The sequence below is a fragment of the Pygoscelis adeliae genome, unplaced genomic scaffold (assembly GCF_000699105.1).
Source record: "Pygoscelis adeliae isolate BGI_AS28 unplaced genomic scaffold, ASM69910v1 Scaffold9, whole genome shotgun sequence".
In the NCBI taxonomy this organism is placed as follows: domain Eukaryota; kingdom Metazoa; phylum Chordata; class Aves; order Sphenisciformes; family Spheniscidae; genus Pygoscelis; species Pygoscelis adeliae.
This window is the reverse complement of record NW_008825557.1, coordinates 729643-754859: the sequence shown is the minus strand read 5'-3', so window position 1 is coordinate 754859 and position 25217 is coordinate 729643. Positions and strand designations below refer to the sequence as shown.

Genomic DNA, 25217 nt, shown 5'->3' with positions numbered 1-25217 from the left:
AATTTGTATGTAAGCAGGAAGTAGTCGATTATAACTGAAGAATTTCTTTCTTTCAAAAACAAAGTATGGAAAAACTAAGTATTTACTATATGTACAAAAATAAAACATTACACACGGGAAAGGAGAGCCCAGAAGCCAAGAATACAAAATGCTGGTTTTGCCTTCTAAACTTGGGTGCTGAAATTCATGCAAAAGTCGACCGAGTTACATGTTTTAGCGCAACACTAAAACTTCCCAAGGTTTATGATCGCTATAAAAATATATCATCCTATATGTGCATTTTATTAGATCCCTTTTCTGAAAATGTCATTATTTTATATATTTTACTATCACTTAGAACTATACTAAAGAGATGCATTATAATCAGCATTGCCAAATACTGCAAAAGGCCGGAAGGTTACGAACGTCAAGCCAGACCACCAGACCTGGCTGCGCAAGAGGGGCTGCAATCGCCGTGAGTTCCTCTGGGAGGCAGCATTGCTTACCGTTAACAGCGGCGAGCAAATGCGGGGGCTACGGCCAAACACCTTACTGCATTTCTGTTGTTTACAGAATGCCTGCAGACCGAGACACTTGATATACATGACTGAGAAGAAATTGTAATCTGCATTAAAGTAAACACCATGATTTACAGAGCCATCACTAAAATCTAGCACAAAACCAACTCCTTACTTGACTTTGCAGCAGTTCTGTTTATGAACTACCTACCTCATTTAGAGCAAGTTCATTTAAAATGAAATTAAAGCAATAAGAACACGTTTCTTGCAGTAATATAAAAGACACTAATACCCTATTTGCAGCCTAATTCAAATATGACTATTTTAAAAATACATATTAAGGCTAAAAAGAATTAAAATGAAGAAGTCACATATGCAGTTCCCTGTAACTAGTCAACTAAAACAACTTTTTAGCGTAGCAAATTCTCATAATTATTTCAAAACATACAGGGTTGTGTTCACATTTAAGACACTGACGAATTTGGAACGGTCATTTATCATGGCAGTTAAATGTTCACATTTGGCCAGAAAGACACTCATGACAAGCGGCGGTCTTTATCTATGGGAATCACTTAAAAGCATCTGTACTAACTTTTATGCCTATTTTATGGCTGATGATATTCAATGAGATTTCTTTGTCATTATTTTATCATATCAACAGTCTGATTTTACTGAGTAAATTGTGCACAACTTTTTGCAAATGAGAGGAAGCATGTACACAGCATTTGGGTACGGTCCTTTGCAATAAAAAAATAGCAACTTAAATCCATTAAAGGGTTTGGAGGAGTTGGGGGTGGGATGGGGGGGTGTTGTGGTTTGGGTTTTTACCCTTTTAATAAGTACAAAGACAGAAGTGGGGAAAATACCACTGACAGGTCAAAGGAATGCTACCCAGGCTTGAAAAATATGAAGCTAGATATTTCAGCCATGTAACTCATTTAAGTTGCAGGTTGGAAATGCGACTCAGACACTAGAAAAGCAAGCAAGACTTCTTATTCCAAACTACTATCAAAAAAGACATGACACTGTATACAGCAGGAGGAACAGCTGAAAATATTCAAATTCTGCATCTGATACATAACACAAAGCAAATACTGTGACATTACGGACTAGGACTTGTATACATGTTCAAGGTTAATTGTTTTAATTGTACTATCCAGAAAACGCATGGCAACACAAAATTGATGGTATCAAACCATAAAAGGAATGCACAGTACCACATATTCAATGAATGACAGTACCTAAGGAAATCTCCAACCAGCTGTGGACAGCTGGACACCTACTGTGCACTGACTGAGCGCTGATGCTCATTCACCTTGATGCTTACCGTCTAGCAAAATGCCCCAGATGGAGAAAGCCATGTCAGAGACCTGTTCCCGAGTTGTATAGCAAGGTCAGTGAATCCTGACAACCTCTCGAAAAACTGGAATAAGAAAGACTGAAGAATAATGAACTACAACCTATGGGGAGCAACTGTAGTCCGGAGAGTTAGTTGCAGGCTGGGGTTCCTAGAGCAACAAGAAAGCCTCATGTATCCCAGGTAGCCAGAGGAAGAGGGAAATTCGGGAAAAAGCAGTGAACACCATTGTCTTTGCTTAGTTGTAGCTCTTCCTTGTGCCTTTATACCCCAGGAAATAATCTGCTTCAGAGATGAGATTTCTGAAAATTCTGTTTGTGTTCTGCTAAGGCAGCAAATGCTGAAAAGCCACAATCTTCCCCAGCAGGAAAGGGAGGCCAGTAAATATAGGGGACAAAAAGTCTACTTAGGGTATCAACTGTAGTGTGCCTTCAATATTACTAAAGTTCTCTCAATTGAAAATTGTAAATATTATTTGACTGTCTTGGAAAATGGGATAAAATGCTCATATCTTCAGTGTTCTCTGGACAGACAATCCAAACAAGGAGCTTTTAAGAAACTCTTGCAGCAATATCCCCCACACTGTGCTCCAGGATTTGCTAAAAATTCACTGTAATACGTTACCCACTTTCTCTAGACTGTAGTGCTTACTCAGAGCTGCTTTGTCTGAACATGTGCCTACAGATACAATTTTAAAATAAGAACAAATATTTCAGTGTTTTGTGTTTGTTTTTTTTTTCTCTCCAATCTGCCGTTCTTGGTATCAAGGCTGTGTAAAACAGATTGTTCCTACATAAAACATCATTTCAGAGCTGCAACTGTCATTGCAAGTGGTACGTGACAACATGAGAGTGTAACCTAACAATTCCATAACAATTTACATTAAAAAATTCTAAGCTACTGTCAAATGCAGAAGAGATGGCTGAAAAATAGTGCACTTTTATTGTTTCTGAAACCATAAACTGGCAAAACATCTAGTACAGTTTCTGTCCACACTGTTCTTGTGTTCACACTCGGGAAGGTGCACATGCATACACTAAACGCTCTCCAGTTTTATACTTCTACATAAATGATTTTTTAAAAAAATCTTTGCATAACAAGATCCTGAACTAAATAAAATATTATACAGATTAATATAGAGTATTTCAATTATACTTTCTTACACTATGACATGATTTCCACTAGTATTTAAAACCAAACCTTTTATTACATCTTCCATTTTCGGAAAAGTCCCCCAAAATTTTATTATCTTGAGATTATTCTGTGAAATAAAATTAATTGCACATATTGCAACCGGAACTTAATAAATTTTCCTGAAATTTAGCTGTTAGGATATCAGCACTTTTTCTTCAATAACTCCACTAAGATGATCCACTAAAAAGCGGTGTTCAAAAATGATCTAATTTAAAACTTCTACAGTTTGCATGAGTGAAACTACTGCAACTTTGGACATAGCCAGAAGGAGAAAAACAGCCCGTGCTGCTCAGTTGGTCAAACCAGGTTTCTTAACAGTTTCCTTTGACATTAGAGCTTCTGCTACACAGTGCAGTATCCAGCAAAGGCACAGATGCTTTAGAGATAAGAAAGAAAGGGCTTATAGGAAGGAAAAAAATTGAGACGGCTGATGAAGACATCCCACGTACCACATATTCAATAGGAATTCCTGAATATAAATGGGAGAGAGTAATAAAGGCAGTATCATCAGCTACTCAAGAAAATACGTTTTATTAATATTAAATTTTTTTTCCCTTAATTTTCAAAGCATATTGCTTCACTGGCTCATCAGCAGTTATTTATATCAATAGATTATACCAGTTATCAAGAGAAAAATTCTGGAAGAGAACCTGTAAAAAATGAGATACTTCTGTGAGTAAGTTTTGTCATGATTTCTTACGCAAAGGCAAGTTATTTTGCTATCTGTCATTTACTTATGAATGGGCATTAATATATTAAATTGATTTCATGTCTGCTGATAGCCCCAGCCTAACAAATGGCTATCACTTATTTTTATTTTCTGGTAAACACTTTCTTAAAAACAATGCTTGGGTATAGAGGGCAAGGCATAAAATGAAACATGTATTCGTTGCTAATTCACTGTATTCAGAAGCAAGATGGCAGTATTGCTGAAGATCAAATGTTTAATTATGTTGTTGTTTTCTCTATCTAAGCATAATCAACATTACTGACCCACTAAATGAAGATTGCAGTGCAAATTGCAGAAGTTTATAGAACAGAAACTCTTTTATTGACTTTAGAATTACGGGCCTTTAATGGGACTACAAGTTTAACCCCCCTTTCTATCATTTAAAAAATAATTCTAAAGCATAGAATACATTTTCTGAGTGCGTTATTTTCACAGGATTATATATAATATTACAGTGTCTGGAAAGAACTGCTTAATTGGAAGAATTTTTTTCATGGCAATTTTAGGGTAATGAGGCTATTTTACACATGCTGAAGGAGTTTTGTATTCAAATAAAAGGTATGGGAAATACAGTGAAAGATAAAGAGGAACATTTGAAACTAATTAACAGCAGAACTGAATTGATACATTCTCTGAAGTGAGTTCTAAGCAGAAAATAGGCCACAAAACGAGAGTTAGAAATACCAAACTGTGCATTACCTTAAGTGATTTTGCCAGTTGTACATGGTTATCATAGACTAGAATGTCCACCGTTAGATTTCGCAGCTGATGAAGAAGAATTTTTTCTCCTTCCAGGTCTCTTGCTTCCACAGGCACCTTCCATGTTGGGTAGGGACATTTTGTGCCATCCCATACCTGCAACGCAAATGAACTATTTCAATATGCTCAGAATACTTTAGATTAAGATTTTAAATAACTTTTTTTTCTTTTAACAAATTTGTTGTTTGATTAAAAATTAATAACAATAAGAAATCTTAATTGGAGTCTCAGTCTTAAAGTCCTTAAATTAGATTTTATGGGATTTTTTTAAAAATTATTATTCCTTACAGAGTATAAAATAACATCTACAGAGAATATGATCAAGTGTTACAACCTGGGATTTGTTAATATTAAAAAAAAAAAAAATCAGTGCTAGCAAAAACTCAACTGTTTATCCAGCAGTTACAACTGTTAGAATTCACCATATGCTGAACTGTCTAATATTTTAGTCCTGCTATAGGGTTTTTTTTAACCACTCCAGCTACAGTACGTAAAGACTGAGTACACAGCATATACTCCCTTAATTACTGATGATCTCCTACATCAGTGTATACTGCTAGTTACCCAGAACATATTAGAAAAACATCAGTACTTAACATAATAAGGAGGATTCTAAAAATTGTTTGCCTAAAGCAAAGTTCTTGATACACTTAAGTATTGCAATATCAATAGAATTATTTTTGAGCTATCAAAGTTATTGTGAAAAAGTAAGATTACCAACAGATGTAGCACTTTAGAACCAAAATCTTACTACTTAAATCAAACATTTGAATTTCAGTGATACCTGCTTACGATCTATTCTGTGAACTATGGTTTCCTGAGTTCCTGAAGATATAACCTTCTCAAAGACAACAGATATAATGGTCTGAAATACTGGCATAGAAAAAGAAAAATCTAGAGGCATTTGGACTCTAAGACTGAAATGCTGCATTTCATAGAATTTCATGCATACAGATTCAACAGAAGCTAATTTTCAGACTGTGATACCAAGGCATTTTGTCCCACGAGTTAGGCACTGCAGAGGGGGAGAAAAAAAGACACCAAAGCTTAATTTTTAAAGGGTTTCTACCCCTTATGCTTAACTGCTGTGGATCAAAGGACCTACAGGAAAAGATCTAAGAATCAGCAAAGACGTGTAAATACACTGAGAATAACTCATGGTTGAAATACTCATCCCAAATCAAGAGATAAAAGGGAAAACTGTTCACAGTGAAAATGACCCATAACATCAAATTAATGTTCCCAAATAAGAGTGTATTCTGAAGGACCCAGATAATGAGGTGGTACATGCTGCCACAGATTAAAAAAAAGCCTATTAACTTCTGATCCTGTACCATGAAATACTTAAAACCACCTTTGAAAGAAAGGTTGCCCATTGCTTGAATTATCAAACCTTTTCCAGAACTGAGCTTGAGAAACATAGATTTAGTGCATATACATTACGAATTTAGTCACTTTGACAAAATAAAGAACCTTAAGTTTGTCAAGTTTCACATTATTTTTCAACTGGCTTTACCTGGGACACTTTGGCAGTTCTACACTTAAGAGATGGATCTGACAAATGGATTGAAATAACCTGAATGCTCCCTGTCAGATACAAGGATGACAACTCAGCTTTAGAATGTGCTTCACCAGAGGAACTAATGGGGCTAGCGTCAGGAATTTGTAAGCCAGTAAGCTTTCTTTACAAGAAGAAAAAAAAATAAATCCTTGGAAAAGTAGTAGGTTTTTTTTTTTACTCGCACAAATATGAAAACAGATCAAGCTCTCTACCTCAGGAGCTTGCCAGCCTCACTTTACTCGAATTATGGATGAAAACACAGAAGCCCTGGTTTCAAAAACCAACACTGGTCTAAAACACAACACTGATTAAATTAATTCTGGATAAGAAATAGCAAATGGTTCCATTACTAGTCATTGTTGGTAGGTTGGCTGGTAGGAATAGTTGGTGACAACCTTTGATCACCATGGTCGGCAAAACACTGAAATGGGAGAGACACAATGAAACCTGTTTCTCTCTTCAGCAGAGTATGCCAATTGTATGACATAGCTTAACGTAGACAATTTAACTCACAGACAGAAGGAAAGAAAAGAATAATAATAAAACTCTTATGAAAGGCATAAATGACAGAATAATTTCTAGTGTGAGTTTTTTAGCCTCCATCAGTTTGAAAAAAAAAATTCTCAGAGTAAGGTGAACACTTGTAAGTTAGTGATACCGTCTTTATGCCATGTCAGCCTCGTGCTGTGCATATCCCAATTAATTTATCAAGTGTAATATTAAAAGTTATGCTATGGGTGATGCACAAAATCATTAAAATTCGTTTTAGTTGTCTTTGAAGCAATCCCCACTAGTTACATGAGCTCAACACTTAAAATAATCATTATATTTTATAGTACAATCAACCGTTAATATAACTGATATACTTGGAATGACATGATAAATTTAAATCATTATTCTAAAATGTATAACCAAAATATTATTATAACAATAATATTTAATGATCACTCCATTTGAGCTGGTATTGAATTTGTTTTTTTGTGTTGTTTAGCGAATCAACAAAATAAAAGATCTGTCTACAGTTTTTTAAAGAGGCTTCTCCTCTATCATGACCAACATTTGCTATGAGAAAGGGATTTTGCTATGCTTGAAAAATGGAGGAAATTAGCAACAGCATTCCAATGTTAATCTACCATTTTTAAGCTTGTCTGATATATTTTGATATGGATTTAAGTATTTAATATTTTATACTACTAAAAAAATATACTGTCAAAGGAATTACATATCAGAAAAATTGATCTACCATTATTTGATTTCAAACTTTTACATTCCTATGTCTATCCTAAGTTTTCCCCCCCAAGTCATTATCTTTGCTATACAAAACTGACAAAATTGACTTCAGATCTTACAACACAGAAAAGAATGTAAAGAAATATTAATACTTTAAGAAAACACTTGTCTCTGTCCTTGCAAAGGGTCCTTCAATGCTGAACATATACTTATTAATGAACAACTTAATTACAGTCCACAAAGTTCTGAAATTTTACTGGGTCTCATTTGACATCTATTTCACAAGGGATAATTAAATGGAAATATTTGTAACAGCTGCAAAGCATATTACAGGATGACACTTCAGGTTTGTTTCTGTGTGGTGCATGCGTTGTTCTGCACAAGAAAATTGCTGCTTTAATGAAGGAATAATGCAGCGTGCTGTTTCTAAAAATGTTGTAACAATAGAGCTTAATACAGTAGAACCAATAAATAATTTTATGAAGTCATAAAATGGATAATAACAGGCTGTTCATCACTCACATTTTAACAATCAACTTATAAAAGAAAGGAAAAGAAATGCAGAGGAGTTTCAGAATAACACCAGACTGATACATCTGGAGCTAAAACCAGAAAAATTATGCAGACCTCCTTTTTATTTAGCTGATGTTAAGGATCACCCTTGGAAAGGACTCTCCTGTTTTGTGGCACTTCGCATTTTGTACTTTCAGTGAGCACTGATCCCCAAAGCGCTTATTTGTAACTAAAAGAAGCCACCTAAAATCCTTCAAGATAGAGAACATTCATTCATTTTCTAGATAGTCTTACTTACTGCATTAATTATATCCAGCAGATCTAGAAAAACAAGCAATAATTGCTGCTAATTAAAAAACAAGGTTAAAATTTAAAAGTAACAATATTTTTCAACTTTAAGGAATCTTGCAATATTTATCTACAAATGTTTGTGAAACAATGATCCATACCAATGCCATCTTACAAAACCTCTCTAAAGAAATAAATCAGATTAACAATTTCAAAGAGAACTGGGATTTCTGTTTTCTTTTCATAGAAATAAAATGGTCAAGGATCACAAATTTGGTTAACCTCAAAATATTTATCAACATAATATTATTTAAAATCAATGAATATGTCTGTTTTATCAAAAACTGAATCACAATGTCTTAATAAATAAATCTAACATTATTTTAAAAAAATAAATCTACCTTTAGAAGAAAAGAAGATCCATCCACTTTTGCTTTTCCTACCAGCTGGCAAGTGAGATCAAAGAACAGCGTTGGCTGAACACCAGACAATTTTACTACTGGTCCAGAGATGGAAAGATTACTGGCTGCCCAAACACGCAATTCTTCTATTGTTTTCTGTTCTTCATCCATGAAAGTGTACACTTTGCTAGAGGTTCGAGGAACTATGGGTGCTCCTACAGTTCCATCAAATGTCAAGGATGCAAATCCCACACTGGTAATTCCCTGCATCTGACCATTGTATTCCCTGATCTGTTACAACATATGAAGGAGGGAAAAAAAAAAAATGTTTGCACTGCATTGAAATATACAGACATTTCTGTTTTATCGTGTGCATGAAGAATGGATCATTGATCATTTTTGTTCCTGGTGCTATTAGGAAAACGGAGTCAAAATAAAAATGAAACAAAAAAAGGAAATTAACATTAACAAGAAAACAAAGTGAATAAGCAGAAAATATAATCTAACACAACAAATTTTTTAAAGAGGCAGACTAATACCTACTTGTAGATATACAGCATCAGTGCAGAGTATTTTATTCACAAATCTCAAAATTTTTGTGCAGGGAACACATCAGGATTGCTTTTACAGATGGGGAAACTGAGGCACAAGAGAAATTAATTTTTAGGGGTCACACAGCAGAGCAACGGCAGAACAAAGTTACTATGGATTCCTGTTTTCTGCCTCTCACAACAGCCCCGTTTCCTGATATTACAAAACTGAAAAAGAAAATATCAGCTCTAGGAGCTATTTTTTTTTCTTTCTATGAAGCAAACAGTGACCAGCTTTCATCCCTTGAATTATGAATAGAGCTTTCACAATTACTCTTACGTCTACTGCCCTGCACATGGCAGGTCCCCTGTATCCTGCTGATTTAGCTGTGTATCTGCTACCATATAAAACAGTGTTCAAAGTCTGAAGCTTTCCTTCAAGGATCTAGTCTAGTCTTATTGTTCCCTGCACTTTCTTTTAATATATATATATATGTATGTATGTATCTATATATCTATATCTATCTCAAAGCACTGCATGACTCATTATCCAGAAATCTCAAACCAACTGTTTTGATCCATCCCTTTTTAATTAAAATTTGCTTACCAAAAAAGCAACAAGACTTCTGAATATAGCACTTGTGAGACAATCTAGTTTAGGCTTCCCAGTGCTCAATTTTCAAATGGTAGAAAATCCTACTGATTTAAAAGTGCAGTATCTGGAAGATGTGACAGAAGTTCTAAACAGCAACATTTTTTTACCAAAACATTGCCAGTGATTTAGGCCTGTATTTTATAAACACACTGAAATTTAAACAGCACACAAATCAAGTATTCCTTGGAAATTCATAAACAAAGCAGTTCAATCTTGGTGGCAGGAACTCCTTTAATCCCTGCTACTTTGACAAAATGCATAAATGCATTAAGGATCATCTCTAGGATAAACTTTCATTTACTTAAGCATTCTCCAGACCTGACCGATGGAGCACATCAATTCATGACGTAGTTTTTCTTCACTGTAACACTGAAAAGCTTTAGTCTTAACTTTTAGGTTGAAATATTGAAAATACAAGAAAAGCTAATGGACAAATCAGGGAAATACATAGTTTTATAATCAATTTGTGCCCATTACCCATGATCTGGAAAAAAAAGTTCCACTATAACACTAAGACGTTATCTAATATAAAAACACAGATTTCCTTCAGTTGCTGCCACTGGCATTATATTCCATAGCTTCTCAAAATAGGTAACATCCATCATCACTTTTACTCATTCATCCGCTATCAAAAGATAGTTCAAGTATATTTTTAAGCATCTTGTCTGACACGTCAAATGTTTCTCAAAGTGTTTTAATTTCCGATTTACCTACTTATTTATTTCTTCACTAATTCTTTTAAACCATCATCAAAATATCTTGACTTCTTTCTTACTAAAAATTTTGTCCTAGACGGCTAGCCTATTTATGAGGCCTCTAAACCTTTCAGGAAATCAGTTCAAGAAACTACTTTGTCTCCCTGGGCTTCCACTAATATTTCACCACAGACTATTTTCCCTATTTCCCAAATCCTTTATGTCGTGTTTTGAGCATTCATGAGGCTGTGCTTAAACATACTGTACTTCTGACATCTCCTAGTACCCTCATTTAGTGGCTTCGAAATCAGCCAATCCATTAATGTAGGGGAAGGCAGTTCTAAAATAACAAAACAAACAAAATATGTATGAAGGTAAACCTGAAGTGTCATGACGAGAAAATTACCAATGATCTTGAAGCAAAACCAAATGTCCTTAGGCATAGGCATGTGGAGAAGCCACTGAGTGGTCTCAAAGGTAAACAGCATTCAGCAACGTTATTTAGTGAACAACAGAACAAACAGGAAAAGTAAATGTAGAATGGGTTACAGAACAAAATATTTCACAGCTGGAAAATTACTTATGTCAGACCCACAGAAGAGATGACCATCAACAGAAATTCTCCAGGCTTGTCCTTTAAAAAGAAATCATTGCTAAAGTGATGAGGAATCACTGGAGTGTAAAACGAACAAAATCCATGGGCAAATGTTGTTTCATTATGGCACTCTAAGTAGAACTCAGATGAAGTTACGCAGTGATCCTATAAACTAGTTATATTTTCCACACACAAACAATTTTGAAATTGAATTAAATTTAGGGAAAAGAGCTAATCTGAGACTTTTTTAATATGATGACAATTCCTCTCAGTAGATTTTGTGTCATTTCTAGAGGCCTTGGGGTTTTTTGAAAAAATTGGGGGGGGGGGGAAGAACAGGGAAGGGGGCAGATGGCTATCACTTTAAAAATTCCCTGAGAATTTTAAATAAATTCAATAAATAATGGTTGCTAAACAAAAATATTTTCTGGGACAAAAATGGAGCAGATACAATGTATTTGGCTTGTTCTAAGCAGGCAAGTAAATTCCAATACATACTGCGGGTGTCTTTGGCATAGTTTTTATAAACTAAAGAACAAAAGGTGAATTGTCACCTCAGCAAACTGTGTGGACAATCAACTCTAGTGATTTCTATGGGATACAACTCTACCCTGAATATGCTCATTGAAAAGGAGCTAATCTCAAAATATTTATAAGTAGATTTACAGCAACCTAAACCACCTGATTTTTTTTTTTTTTTGGTACTGAAGCTGGTGTTATTGACCTCACCCAATGGAAGAGAAAGATGCGATAGTAAGTAGTGTATAAAGCTGGAATAATAGCATCTCCAAGGTACTTTTCCATCAAAACTGATTGTTAAATTGCAGAAGCAAAGGACTATTATGAAACCACTGCAGTCACATATCACCTCAGAATATCAAAAAAATGCCTTGTAAAACAACATACACTAAGCTAATGTACATGTTCTTATACTAAGAAGGAAGATTTCCTAAAATAAATTTAACTATAGGTTTATGGAAGGATCAGGAATTCAAGATAATATTTTGAAACACAAGTACATTAAGCTTAAAACTTGATTATTATTTATACACATAAAATTTTTTCTGGACATCAAGTTGTGTTGTGGTTTGGCTTTTTTTTTTTCTTGAATTATTGCATCGTCTGAAATGCACTGTCCAAACTTCTGTTCCAATTTGAGTACACATTCAGCTGAAGACCTCATTGCAAGGTATCTTTTACCTAAGCAGAAGTCAAAAACTTATGACCCCTGTGATTCATGGTTGACAACAAAATAATAAGAGATCAATGTTCACACGCTGCTACCCAGTCTTCCCTTAACTGCAGAAATGTCATATATGTGAGATGCTAGTGAAAAGGAAAGAAAGAAAGAGTGGAAAATTGTCTACAGGCAATGTATCTGCAAGAATTATAGTTACCGTGGTGAGCAATGTATTCCCCTCAGTTAAACACATGTATACAAGCACATGCCACTCTGTATGACACAAACAGGGTTCAGTTGACACAGAAGCAAGATATCTTACACAAATAAGCAGTGACAAAAAAATCCCCTCTTTCTCAAACACAGAATCTGATCACAAGCCTCCAGGAGCAAAAAAAATTTGTGACGGTATAGACAGAGTTACAATTGGCTGTACTGAAAAGGGATACTGTCGAAGTACTAGAAGGGTATGGCCCAGTCACTGAACCACAGGAATTTTGGTTGGCAGGGACCTCGGGAGATCATGAAGTCCCACCTCTTCCTCAGGTCAGGGCTGTTGTCAGCACTGTGTCACATCAGGCTTTGGCTAGTTGAGCCTTGAAAAATTCCAAGCATGGAGATTCCAGAACCTCCCCAGGTAAACCCTTTCAATAATGCACTACTCTCGTAGTCCATAACCATCCTTGGAAACACCCCCTTTGCCATACTAAGTCTTATCATCTGTAGGTCCATAAGGTTCCCCAGCACTGATTACTAAATATTTTGATTGTATTGAATGTTTAAAAAGATCTGTAGGAATTTGGGGAAAATACCTACACATGGATTATACTTCAAATGAAACTCCATCCAAAAACCTAGACAGGAACTTGGGATAGTGCAAAAAAAGAACACTATACTAGGTGCCACATGCTCTTCTGATTTGTTCTTATAAATGATGGCTATGAAACAGGATTTCTTTCTAGAAGGTGGATACAAAATTTACCTTATGCTAGGGGATAGGGGTTCCAAGTCACAAAGGGATGCCCTTCAATTATCCCCATTCACTCACCACCTTACGCAAATTTAGAGACAGATCACTGCACTTTAACTTGAAAAATGGTCTAGAATAGCTGGAGCAGATACTTGATGGAAAAACACAAATAAAACATAGCTTTTCCATTGTGTCAAGACAAAAAATGAGTTCGCTTAGACAGGTATTTAGCTTATTTCCTTGGGTTCTTTCTTTTCTATTTTTGGCTGCACAGGTAGCCAACACAGAATGGAATGGCATCTAATAGCCACTGGTCCAAGACAGCATGGGTTTCAGACCTGTCTGAACTGAACTAGAGAGCTTTTAAAACTTGGAAACACTCCGTAAGTATTGCTTGCCATTTGAGCAGCGATGGGTTATAAACAAAGGTTGCTTTCTCCTGTTAAATGCTATTACTTTATCAGTAGTTCTGACATTTTAAATAAGAAACAAAGCAGAAGCAGGTTGAGAAGGTGTCTTGTTAAGAAATTATGTTTATGTGCCTCAAACTAGCTGAAAAAAAATCCCAAAAGAACTGTCCTGAAGTCTTTTAGGGTATGAATGGCCTCAGCAATTTCATTCCTAAATGGCCTTTCTATTAAATGGGAGTTGCTCCTTTGTGTTATGGACTTCTTAGAGAAAAATCAAAGTCCTGGATTTATGATGATTTGTCTGTAGCCACCTAATACAAGACACTATGTCCAGCATCACCTACAAGGATATTAATAACTAATCCCCTTAATTTGTCCCTGTTCCACCGCTGCTGAAACTCTTGAACTTTATTAGGAATTGCATAGGGCTACGAGGAGGCTAAAAGTTGGAGTAAGACCTTTGGAGATGTTTCTCACTAGCCCTCTCCAGACTTGGCAACATGAGAACGACTTCAGTCCTACAATCTGGAAACCTACATTTTTAAAACTATTCTGGAAACAGGAAATGCTTGCTTTCCATTCTGAATGTCATGCAGTGCACGAGGGTGGGATGGGATGGAAGGCTAAAAAAACCCCATCATGAACGCTGAAGACATACTTCTAAGCTAAAACAGAATTGCAGATCAAGGGTTTGAATGATATATGCATCCCACGACAGAACATGCAAACAGACAAATACTCCAATACCAAAAAAATTTACTGTTTTGTTAAAATTGTTACTAATTTAATAACTTATTGCTCAAAAATACGCTAAACAACTGAACCTGAGTCTTAACACATATCAGATCCAGAGATAAATTTCTTTGTAAAAGTTTGATGATTGTCACTGATGCTGTTTATATGACAAAAAGTTTCCTGTCAAAAAAACATACGAATGCACTAGGTATATTTCCTTATGTTTTGTAAATGTTTTCTCACATTAAGTAGAGTAAATCACAGTCTAAACAAGTTTGGATAATATGGTATGCTGATTATATTTTCTTGTATTTTAATAATGTAATCTTAGCGTACATGAACGGAGAGGTAATAATGAAATAGAGAAGCAATTTGAAGTAACTTAGTAAATAATCTCTGTCCTTATATAAACTAAACTATTTTGAACATGTTTAAATACAACAAAAAGAAAATTGAACTACAAAAACTATCTGCAAGCACCTCCCAAAAGAAAGTTAACAAGGCTAGTCATATGGAAGTAAAATGAAATTTTATGAAGACATGAAAAATACAACTAGATATTAGGACCATAAATTATAGCTTATCCTCTACTATTCCTGAGAATTGCTGTCTGCAAAATAAGATTGTCAGAAATGTCTGCAGCCATGGAAATACAAATGAAAGAAGAAAATGAATAATATATTATACATTTCATTTACCAGTTCACCTGAACATACTATAACTATTTTGTGGAAAAAAAATTGTATGCAAAAAGTATATATACTTAAACCAGCTGAGATAATTTCTGTTTTGATAAGAATTTAAAAAAACAGCAGGCATTGTGATACTGCTTTAGAAATATTCCTCAGAGAAAGTGGCATAGTATATTTGAGAAAATTCTAGTAAAGTAAAAAATGACTATTTTGGAATATTTCCTACATATTTAAGACATGATCAGGTAACTTGACCAAAAGTACTCAGATGAAAATTTCAGAAAACATATGTGCAAAATTCTAAGACTTCAAATTATGGAGAAACTCTATCACTGCCTACAGTCAATATTTCCTGACATTATTCACTATAGGACAAATACTTGTTTTTAATTTAAAATCCATCAAAACTTCAAAATGAGTTGCATGCCTTACATAATTTTTGAAGGGAAGCCAAAAGCAATAGTAATACTGATATTTCTGAGAAAAATGTTGGTTTCTCTGTGTTAAAAAGAATCTCATAATTGTTTACTAAAAAAAATTTAATTGCTTCCACTCTTCAGAGCAATAATTTGAAAACAGTGGTGCAGTGCCACAGACAACATGTTCTTTGACATCCTTTTTAGCAAAAAGTCTCAAACCTAACTTTGCCCAAGTTCATCTATTTGGACCACATTTACTCAGAGGACACTAAGAGTCTGGCAGCTAAACTCTGCCAAAGTTTAACGTTGACTCAGTACGTTCTGTATCTAAACTCCAGACTTTCCCCTCTCATTCGTATCAACCTGACAGCTGTGGCCAGAGCTGCCTAGGAATAAGAAGTGAGCAGATACTTCTCCCGTGTCTCTCTCTCGGTGCCTTCCATATTGCATCAAGTAGAAAGAAAGAGAAGGAATCAACTTTCATGGGACAAACTGGATTAAATGAAAGGAGGGAATACACAGAGACAAGGAAACCGCTAGCAAAGTGCAGAAGTAAGACTGTTCCTAGAAATAACGGCAGACTGGTTTAAAGATCAGAGTAGGTAACCTAGTGGAACAAATGCTATGTTAAGTATTACTCAGTTAAGGAGACTGATGCACAAGAAGAGAGACAGGATAGAACTAGTCAGGAGAGCAAAAAAGGAAGTGTGACTGAGCCTTCCGTTTTTATGAAGCCACACTCCATATGCTCGATATTCAGATTCCTGCTTCTCTGTGGACAGGCAAACAGCTTCAAAACTTACTAGCAAGACATACATCTTATACTTGTGAACTGACTGACCTACGGAGGGAATAACCATCTATATCATGGCTATAAAGTACTTTTGCTCAAAGAAGCAATGCGCTTATATTGTAAATCTAAAGAGTTTGAACCAGATGAATATGCAATTGATAGTATGCAAGGAATTTGCTTTTTCTTGCTGTTTTTCTTGATTTTGTTATTCTAAAGATCTAGGATGCAGCATCTGACCGCAAAGCTAAAACACTAGAATTATAAACCATAATTATTCCAAAGTTAGTAGATGACACAGTAACTGTTGCCTATGCAAACACAGTTCAGCTCACTGTACGTTTATATTATGACACCCTATTCCATTACCCTATTTTTCTATGCAGTGCATGACTTGAGAAGTGCAGTGGTGATGAATTAGTGCTGTGTAATAAAGAAGCTGTCATCTTTAAGACTCCTACTTCATTTGTTACAGCAACTGGAGCCTATGTATGGAAGAAGTTAAGGCACGAAAGTAAGAGAGGAGAATAGTATCATGATTACTATGACAAAAAGCTAGATAATTAAGACTTTGTAATTGCTATAGAGATTGCATTATGCTGAGGAAGTCATATAAGTAAAGTTTATAATGAGAGGTCACTCCTTTGGTCTTCATCCTCCAAGCGTTCCACATGAGTCACACAGCTCTATAATGCTGTGTATTCTGGAAAAAGACCCACCAAAACACATCCTAGGCAGTGATTGTGTCAGACGACTAGAGTATGCTGAACAAGATGAACACCTAAATAAGAATGTGCTTCACTTTCCTCCAATTCTCAAACGTTAAAATGGAAATCAAATACCAATTCACTTCATTGGGAGTGAGGAAATAAATTCTTGTTTGTGAATCACTCAGAGGTAATAAGGAAAACTAGAGAAAAGCCAATGAGGAAATTAATGATTCCAGCATCATGGCAGGGTTTGAGTAACACAAGAAAGGCAGAATACATGCCAAAACTCCCAAGTCAAGTGAGTGATAAAATATTGCAGATTCAGTCAGTACCAGCAGGTTGCCTCTACCCTCTCTTTAACAGCTTAAACATTAGGCATTAAGTCCAAGATATTAAGAGCGTCCACTGTGAACCATAAAAAAATGTTCCAAGAAAACTCCGCTTGAGATAACTCCTTCTTTGCCATGAAGATAGAGGGAGGCTAGACAATTTGGTCACAAGCCTAGCTTTTATATTGGGGGGTGGGGGATCACCCCCCACTGTCATTTCTACAGAGCACTGACTGCGGTTGAAGGCCCAAATACAGTACTGCAAATCACTAAGTACTGTAATTCATGAGAAATCATCATAAGAAGTCATAAAAATGCACTTCAAGAAATATTAACAGAAATTTAATTAAAACTGGATAATCTTTCAGTTCTGTAACTAAGACACTTAAAATTTTCATTATCTGCAACAAATACTGAGCAAATAAGATTATTCTCTACCCAGAGTAAACCCAACAGAATCCTCTCCATTAAGTTCTTATTAGCTCTGAACCATTGGACCTTGCCAACACCTGTGTTACTCTGAAGAGAAGTTATTCATTAGCAGCTGAAAGTGTAGCTGGGAGTAGTCATGTTTAAAATGTGTTTGCTATCAATGTCAACTTCTTGGAAGTCTCTCAAAAGCATATTTGGGACAGGGAAATGTGAATATACGCTGTAAGGACTATGTATATCTGTCCTCATTGGTAAGCACAGCTCTGACAGACTATGTCCTCTACTACCCTTGACTGCTTTCCATTCAGCAAGCTAAGAGAAGGTGATAAGGCCTGAAGACAAAAGGAGAACAGAATGAAGGATGAACTGCAGATACTGTAATTAGAACTTTAATTAAAGTTGATTTCTTTTTTTAATTGAAAACTGTGTTGCACAGCAATCACACATACCATGCTGGTTGTAGGTGAAAGAGAGGAAGAAGTCACCCCCCTCCCAGTTCACTCCCAGCAGTTGGCACCAGGCTTCTATGTCAGATTTTTACCTGCTCAGATCAGATATGAAAAATTCCAAAGTAACTGCTTGCTAGCCTGGGGTAGTCAAAACATTCCCATGCAGAAAAAGACAACTTAGTGACTAGATCATTCTAACTTAGGAAGTAATTAAACAAGCTGTCAGCTTATGCATCTGAAGAGATATGGATTGTGAGCAGCTGGAGGTCGGTTAGGGCTGGAAACCACTTAAAACAGCTCAGCTATGATGAAGAAAAAAAAAAGTATGTGGGGAAGGGATTAACAGACCTTATCTTTAAATACTGAAACATGATCTTGGAGAATGATGAAGTACCAATTGATAAGGATTTTAGAATGATGTCCTCAAAGATTTGATGCCAAATCAGGAGAATGGTGAGGTTCCTTACATGTGCTATATCAATACATTTCCTTAATAAGTTTATATTAAAGATAAATAGTAGAGCTGAGACACTATTATGTTTGCATAAAAGAGGGTGCATACATAACTTCCCTGACAGTGGTCCTGTCTGTTGTTTTTTTTTTTAACCTGTACTTCCCACATCTCAAAAAAATCCAATATTAACCCACCACAGACATGCAACTTTTTGATCCTTTTAATCAGGCTCCTTTCTACTTTCTCCTTTTTCGCACATATATTATAAAATATGTATTTTGATTTCAGAAGCAATAAACATCTTTCTACCTCCACTGAATTTCAGAAACGAGTGTATCTGTGTAACACTCGCCTTGCTGGATTCAGAGAGAATTTAAAATTTAGCATAAGACTTTCCCATCTGAAGTCAAATCAATGAACTTTCAAGACTAACAACACATCTCAAGTACTGATTAGCAACACAAGCTTCAAAATCTAAATACAGTTTCATTCCACTCTAATGATACATAAAGATGACCTTAAGGAAGGTTTATACTAACCCAGAATAGGTTAGCTAATTTCTCTCTCAATTGTAAATATTTATAATATACATGAATAACTGAAGACTGTTTCTGAATCTTAACAAGTTCTTTCTTAATAATCTCAGTGGTACAAATCCCAATTACTGGATAAATCTTACCACTTTTTACATTTATTGTCATGGGTTTTTTTTCTTTGTTCTGGTACAGCATATCAAAACGTACCTGCTTAATACTACTGATCTTTATCCCTTTCATCACCCTTTTGTACAATCCTAAATTTCCTAGATCTCTCAAGAGTGTTCAAATATGCAAATTGTTTTTTTTAACTGGCCTCTTTCAGGACATTTACTAATTTCTGCTATAATTATTTTAAGCAAAAATAAAATATATAATTATGTATGTTTATCTTGCAAAGTAATACGTAACATGGTAAAATCATGTCTTTGGTACTATTCTGCACCTCTTTAAGTATGGTCCAGCATTACAAGACTTCCATTCAGTCTCTGTAGTGTGGTTCCTCTTCCCTATACAGTTGCAGCAGGCATAAGAAAAACATCCAGCAGAAGCAGTAGCAAAGTATAAACACTGTTTCCTTCATGGCCTTTGATACAGATAAATACAGTGTAAAGCAGGAAAACATCAAAGCAGCAGCTAGAGCATATTGCACACTAACAACCCCAGATGGATTACATTTACTTGAGTAACTCTCCAGCTGATCTAAACTGCTCCACAATAAAAGCTCTAAAGTAAACCCTCAATTCTATTAGTTTGAAGAGGAATAAATTGTGCACATTTATGTCAGTTAAATTCTGTTCATCTAGAAATATTACCATGTAATTTGTGTCAACTATTTTAACAAATATTCCAAAAAAATAATGCTATTCTGGAGTTGTCATAACCACATCTAACACTTTTTTAAAGAGAGATATCAGCTTAGTGCTCTGTTGTTGTTTAAAAAATTTGATAGTTTATTTCCAGTTTTGGTCCATACCATAACCATAGCTGTTTTATCAATCAATTGCTTTATCCAATGTCTCCATGTGTTAAATTTCAGTACACGAAATTTCAGTACATTTAGGCCAATGGCATCCTGGCCTGTATCAGAACTAGTGTGGCCAGCAGGAGTAGGGAAGTGATCGTGCCCCTGTACTCGGCACTGGTGAGGCCGCACCTCGAATACTGTGTTCAGTTTTGGGCCCCTCACTACAAGAAGGACGTTGAGATGTTGGAGCGTGTCCAGAGAAGGGCAACGAGGCTGGTGAGGGGTCTGGAGAACAAGTCTTATGAGGAGCGGCTGAGGGAACTGGGGTTGTTTAGCCTGGAGAAAAGGAGGCTGAGGGGAGACCTCATCGCTCTCTACAACTCCCTGAAAGGAGGTTGTAGCGAGGTGGGTGATGGTCTCTTCTCCCAAGTAACTGGCGATAGGACGAGAGGAAATGGCCTCAAGTTGCGCCAGGGGAGGTTTAGATTGGATGTGAGGAAAAATTTCTTTACTGAAAGAGTGGTTAAACATTGGAACAGGCTGCCCAGGGAAGTGGTTGAGTCACCGTCCCTGGAAGTATTTAAAAGACGGGTAGATGTGGTGCTTAGGGACATGGTTTAGTGGGCATGGTGGTGTTGGGTTGACGGTTGGACTCGATGATCTTAGAGGTCTCTTCCAACCTTAATGATTCTATGATTCTATGAAGAATTAAATTATTCCTACAGTCCTCTCACTGCAAAAAAGCAAGCACATAACCCCCCCACATCCTAGTACATACCTTTATTCTATGAAATCGAATAATATCTCCAACTTTGTAAATTTTTGGTAGGCAATCTAGATTTCCATTAAAAAGAGTGCATGTTAACTTCATATTTGATGGGTCCACAAGTGTTACAACTGAGCAATAATCTGTAAAATATAAAAGTGCTTGAATGAATAATAGGCATTATGGAGTTATAAATACACAGATATTAAACTTGGGATGAACAACCATATGGCCAATTTTTTTCTGCTATAATCTGTGTAACTCATCCAAAGTCAATTTAGTTACAGTAGCATAACAACTGAAGTGTGGCCCATCTTGACGATAATTAGCCCAAATAACTGAAAATTAAATGGGTGATTAAGCACAGGTCTGTGAGTCAGGAACACACAAAACTTCTTCTTCTGTCTGCAACAAGCATGCTATTTTTCAGGTTTCAATTACTTCCTCTATAAAATGGGGAGCGTATGTACAATCCTTTTCTAAGACTTATTTTTGCACTGTCTTCTGAAGAGGTAATGAGTTCTACAAGTAATTTATGCTTTAATTTGCTTTATCTTTCACTTCAACAAAATATGCAAGATATATACTGCAAGGATACAGTCACACAGTGGTAGTTAGAAAGTATAGTAAGAAACTGAAACGTGCCCTTTTGAAGTTAAACTTCATTAATAGAATTTCACTTCTATTAATGACCTAAAAAGTAAACTCAAAACAAGATACAAATATGACAGAGCAAACGAGCCCAGAATAGAGCAGTATTTGCAGATGACATAAATGAAACCTGTATTTTCCATTTCAGCTTACAGAAGCATGTGTGCTCGGATATCTTACAAACATAAAATGGAGTGAGAGTACACTTGCTCTTTCACAGCATGGTAACTGGTTAACCTGCCTGAGAACTTTTCAAATACCCAATATCAGCTTGGCTGTATGTTCAGAACCTCAAATATCCACATATCTTGTCCTAAGTTGCTTTTAATCAAGGACACAGAGTGCTTTTTGGTTTGGATACTTACTATGCTAGCATTTACTGAAGCTTACAGTTCAGGGCTGAATTACAACTTTTTCAGCTGATCAGTAGAGCAATGACATCATAACCTGTTATTTTTACCTTGATAACAACCTTGATACATTTATGTACACAAAATTTTGGCTTTTAGAAAGAGTTAGCAAGATCTTCAAGCAAAAAGCACACTTTTTAGGCACTAACAGTACTCAATGGTTTACAATTTAAAATTTCTAAAGTTTGAACTCTTGCAATGGTGAACTCTCTGTTGGTTTTCCATTTGAGCACACCATTCTTAAATGTCAGAATGAGAAAGCACAAAACCAGTATTAGTAAGAGTGGCGAAAAATTTTAAATCAAGTAATTTTGTACCTTTCCACACTGGTATACCACTGATTTACTATTTTTCTTGGCATTTTTCTGTACTCTGAAAAGAGTGGATATATCTGAAGTGTTTGCAGCGCGCACAGTGCTTTTAGACAGCATCATGAATGAAATGATTCTGCTATTATTCATTCTGACTAAAAAAAAGTATAAATCACTAGATCTGAATTACCCAAGATGCTTGGGTAACTCTCCAATTTTCTAATGCTATCTACTTCAACTCACATTTTTGCTTTCACAATCCTATTTTAAGAATGTAAGTTTTCACCGTAGAAGTTAGTTTATTCATACTGCTGACCTGCATATAAAATGCAGACATATCATCTAGAAGCAGAAACAGTTCCTCTATGTACTGTTTGGACCCATTTGCTCCTGCTATAATCTTACTATTTTGGACACCCATTTAAACTAAAAGTTCTTTGCCAATTTTTATGTTGCATTTTGGTAGTAGCCAACAACAGAATCTCAACACTGTAAAAGGAAAGTAGTTGTAACTCTTAGAAACAGACTTGCATGAAGACTTACATCCATTCTCTTGAGGTACCAAGAATGGGAACACTGTTCAAGATATAAAACTCTCTGAACAAAGTAACACACAAAGACATGGTCACAATTCAGCAGGCATCAAGTCAACAGTAAAGAAGCAAAATTAACAAATGATGAATAAACCTGTTTATGAATTCTATTGCTGATATTCAAACAAACTACAGAAACTGACTATATAAAACTGAAATTTGAAACAACTGACCAGAAGCTTCTTGTTTGGCAGTGTGAGCTTTCTCAACATCTATAACGGTGAAATTAAACACAGGAAGACTATAAATGAAGTTCAAGGTTGAAGTGACTGTGGCTTGTGGGTAAGCCCACACCACAGCAGATACGCCCACAAAAGGATGGAGGCCCATGGAGGAACCCACACTGGAGCGGAGGACACCACGAAGAAGGACGGTACGGGGTGGGGGGGAGAGTAAGGAACAAGTAGCAGCAGAAAGAAACTGCTACGTACTAACCCCAGTCTCCTGTGCCACCCTTTGCGCCCCTAAGAGACACAGCGTAGCCTGCAACAATAACAAGGGGAGTGGAGACTAGGAAGGGGGAAGGAGAGGTGTCTGGAGTGAAGCTAAGCCTGGAAAAGGTGGAGGAAAGGAGTTTTCCCTAAGTATTTAAATATTTCTCCTCTTTGTTTCTCAATACCTGAATCAGTTATTAAATGTTCATGTTAACCGGCAATGAATTAAATTCCCCAAGTCAAATCTGTTTTGCCCGTGACAGACACCTTTTCAACTCTCAAAAATAAAACCCCAAACAAAAAAGCAAAAAATCCAAACAATCAAAAACCGCAGCTTCCTTTAGCTATAATTCTACAAGGCAGTTAGTGATAATGACACTAAACCAGAGTTTACACATCTGGGAACTGAACAAAGGTGTCACAGCACTAAAACAAAGTCAATAAAATCTCTATCATGCATTTCATAAAGATATAGACACATGAATTGTTGCTAGACAGCTTTGAAAGAGAATACTATCAGTCTACTAAAACTGACAGATTTGCCTTATATAAAAACTACAGGAAGGCAGTCAAAAGAAGACAACTGTCATATGTAAACCCTGTGAACAGATTCCCTAAACATGAAGACAGATACGTTAGACTGGATTAAAATACATGCTTGTATGTGCACTGCCTATGCTTTCAAAAGAAATATTGTGCCATTTCCAGCAAATACACCCTTAAATTTTACAATCATTTAAACTTAAAAGTTTAAATTCTCTAACAATTTGAGTGACTGAAGCGTTGAAAGAAGAAATCCAGTGAAGGCTTAACAAGAAAAAGAAAACTACTTTTCCTACAGCTATAAAAACCTATAGTATTTCTATAAAACCACTACTCTTCTTCCTCCCCAAGATTTTTACAGACTCGATAATAATAAATTCTCATCTATTGCACTCAGAAGTTGGTAAGTATCATTCTTTTGCACACTCCCACCAAAGGCACAAGACCAAGTGTCATATGGCACCTATTCTGACATTCTATGCTGGGATAAGCAGACATGAATAAAGTCTAGTCAGTGGCCGACAAAACTGCAAGCATTTACTACTTTAATCCAAAAACAGATTGTTGTATTTCTTTGGGTATGAATTCTAGAGGTTAACTTAACAGGTCAGTTGCAAAGTGATATGAGCAAAATGAGCAATTAAGAAGAAAAAAACATCTGGTTCACAGATTTACAATGCTTTGAGCATACGGGGTAACATGTTACAGTGCATTGATATAATCCAACATCGGAATCAAGAGTGAAATAACAAAAACATTCCACATTAAAACTGTGGTTACTCTTTGATGCTGTGATTATATAGCCTAGTCAGCTTCATACATGTGCAGCTGCCTATTTAAGGGGGAAAAAATTAACAAACTCCCTCCATTTTCTGTGCAATTAGCATACTCAAAAGATTGATAATAATCCTACTCAAAACAGTATAAAATAATATACTTGCTTTATATAGTCAGGGAATCATAGAATAGTTTGGGTTGGAAGGGACCTCTAAAGGTCATCTAGTCCAACCCCCCTGCAATGAGCAGGGACATCCGCAACTAAATCAGGTCGCTCAGAGCCCCGTCCAGCCTGACCTTGAATGTTTCCAGGGATGGGGCATCCACCACCTCTCTGGGAAACCTGTGCCAGTGCTTCACCACCCTCAGCGTAAAAAATTTCTTCCTTATATCTAGTCTCAATCTACCCCCCTTTAGTTTAAAGCCATTGCCCCTTGTGCTGTCGCAACAGGCCCTGCTAAAAAGTCTGCCACTATCTTTTTTATAAGCCCCCTTTAAGTACTGATAGGCTGCAATAAGGTCTCCACAAAGCTGCCTCTTCTCTAGGCTGAATAACCCCAACCCTCTCAGCCTTTCTTCATAGGAGAGGTGTTCCATCCCCCTGATCATTTTTGTGGCCCTCTTCTGGACCCGCTCCAACAGGTCCGTGTCTTT

At 36.0% G+C, this 25217-nt stretch overlaps 1 protein-coding gene across 1 annotated transcript in view; it reads right to left on the bottom strand.

Moving 5' to 3' along the window:
* The window catches only part of POT1 (protection of telomeres 1), a 73635-nt gene that overhangs the window by 22797 nt on the left and 25621 nt on the right, over positions 1 to 25217 (bottom strand). The window contains exons 7-9 of the mRNA XM_009332259.1: positions 20857 to 20987; positions 8531 to 8821; positions 4478 to 4633 (exon numbers count right to left, since the gene is read on the bottom strand). Coding sequence (XP_009330534.1) covers positions 4478 to 4633; positions 8531 to 8821; positions 20857 to 20987 — 578 coding nt within the window. The remainder of the gene's footprint in view (positions 1 to 4477; positions 4634 to 8530; positions 8822 to 20856; positions 20988 to 25217) is intronic.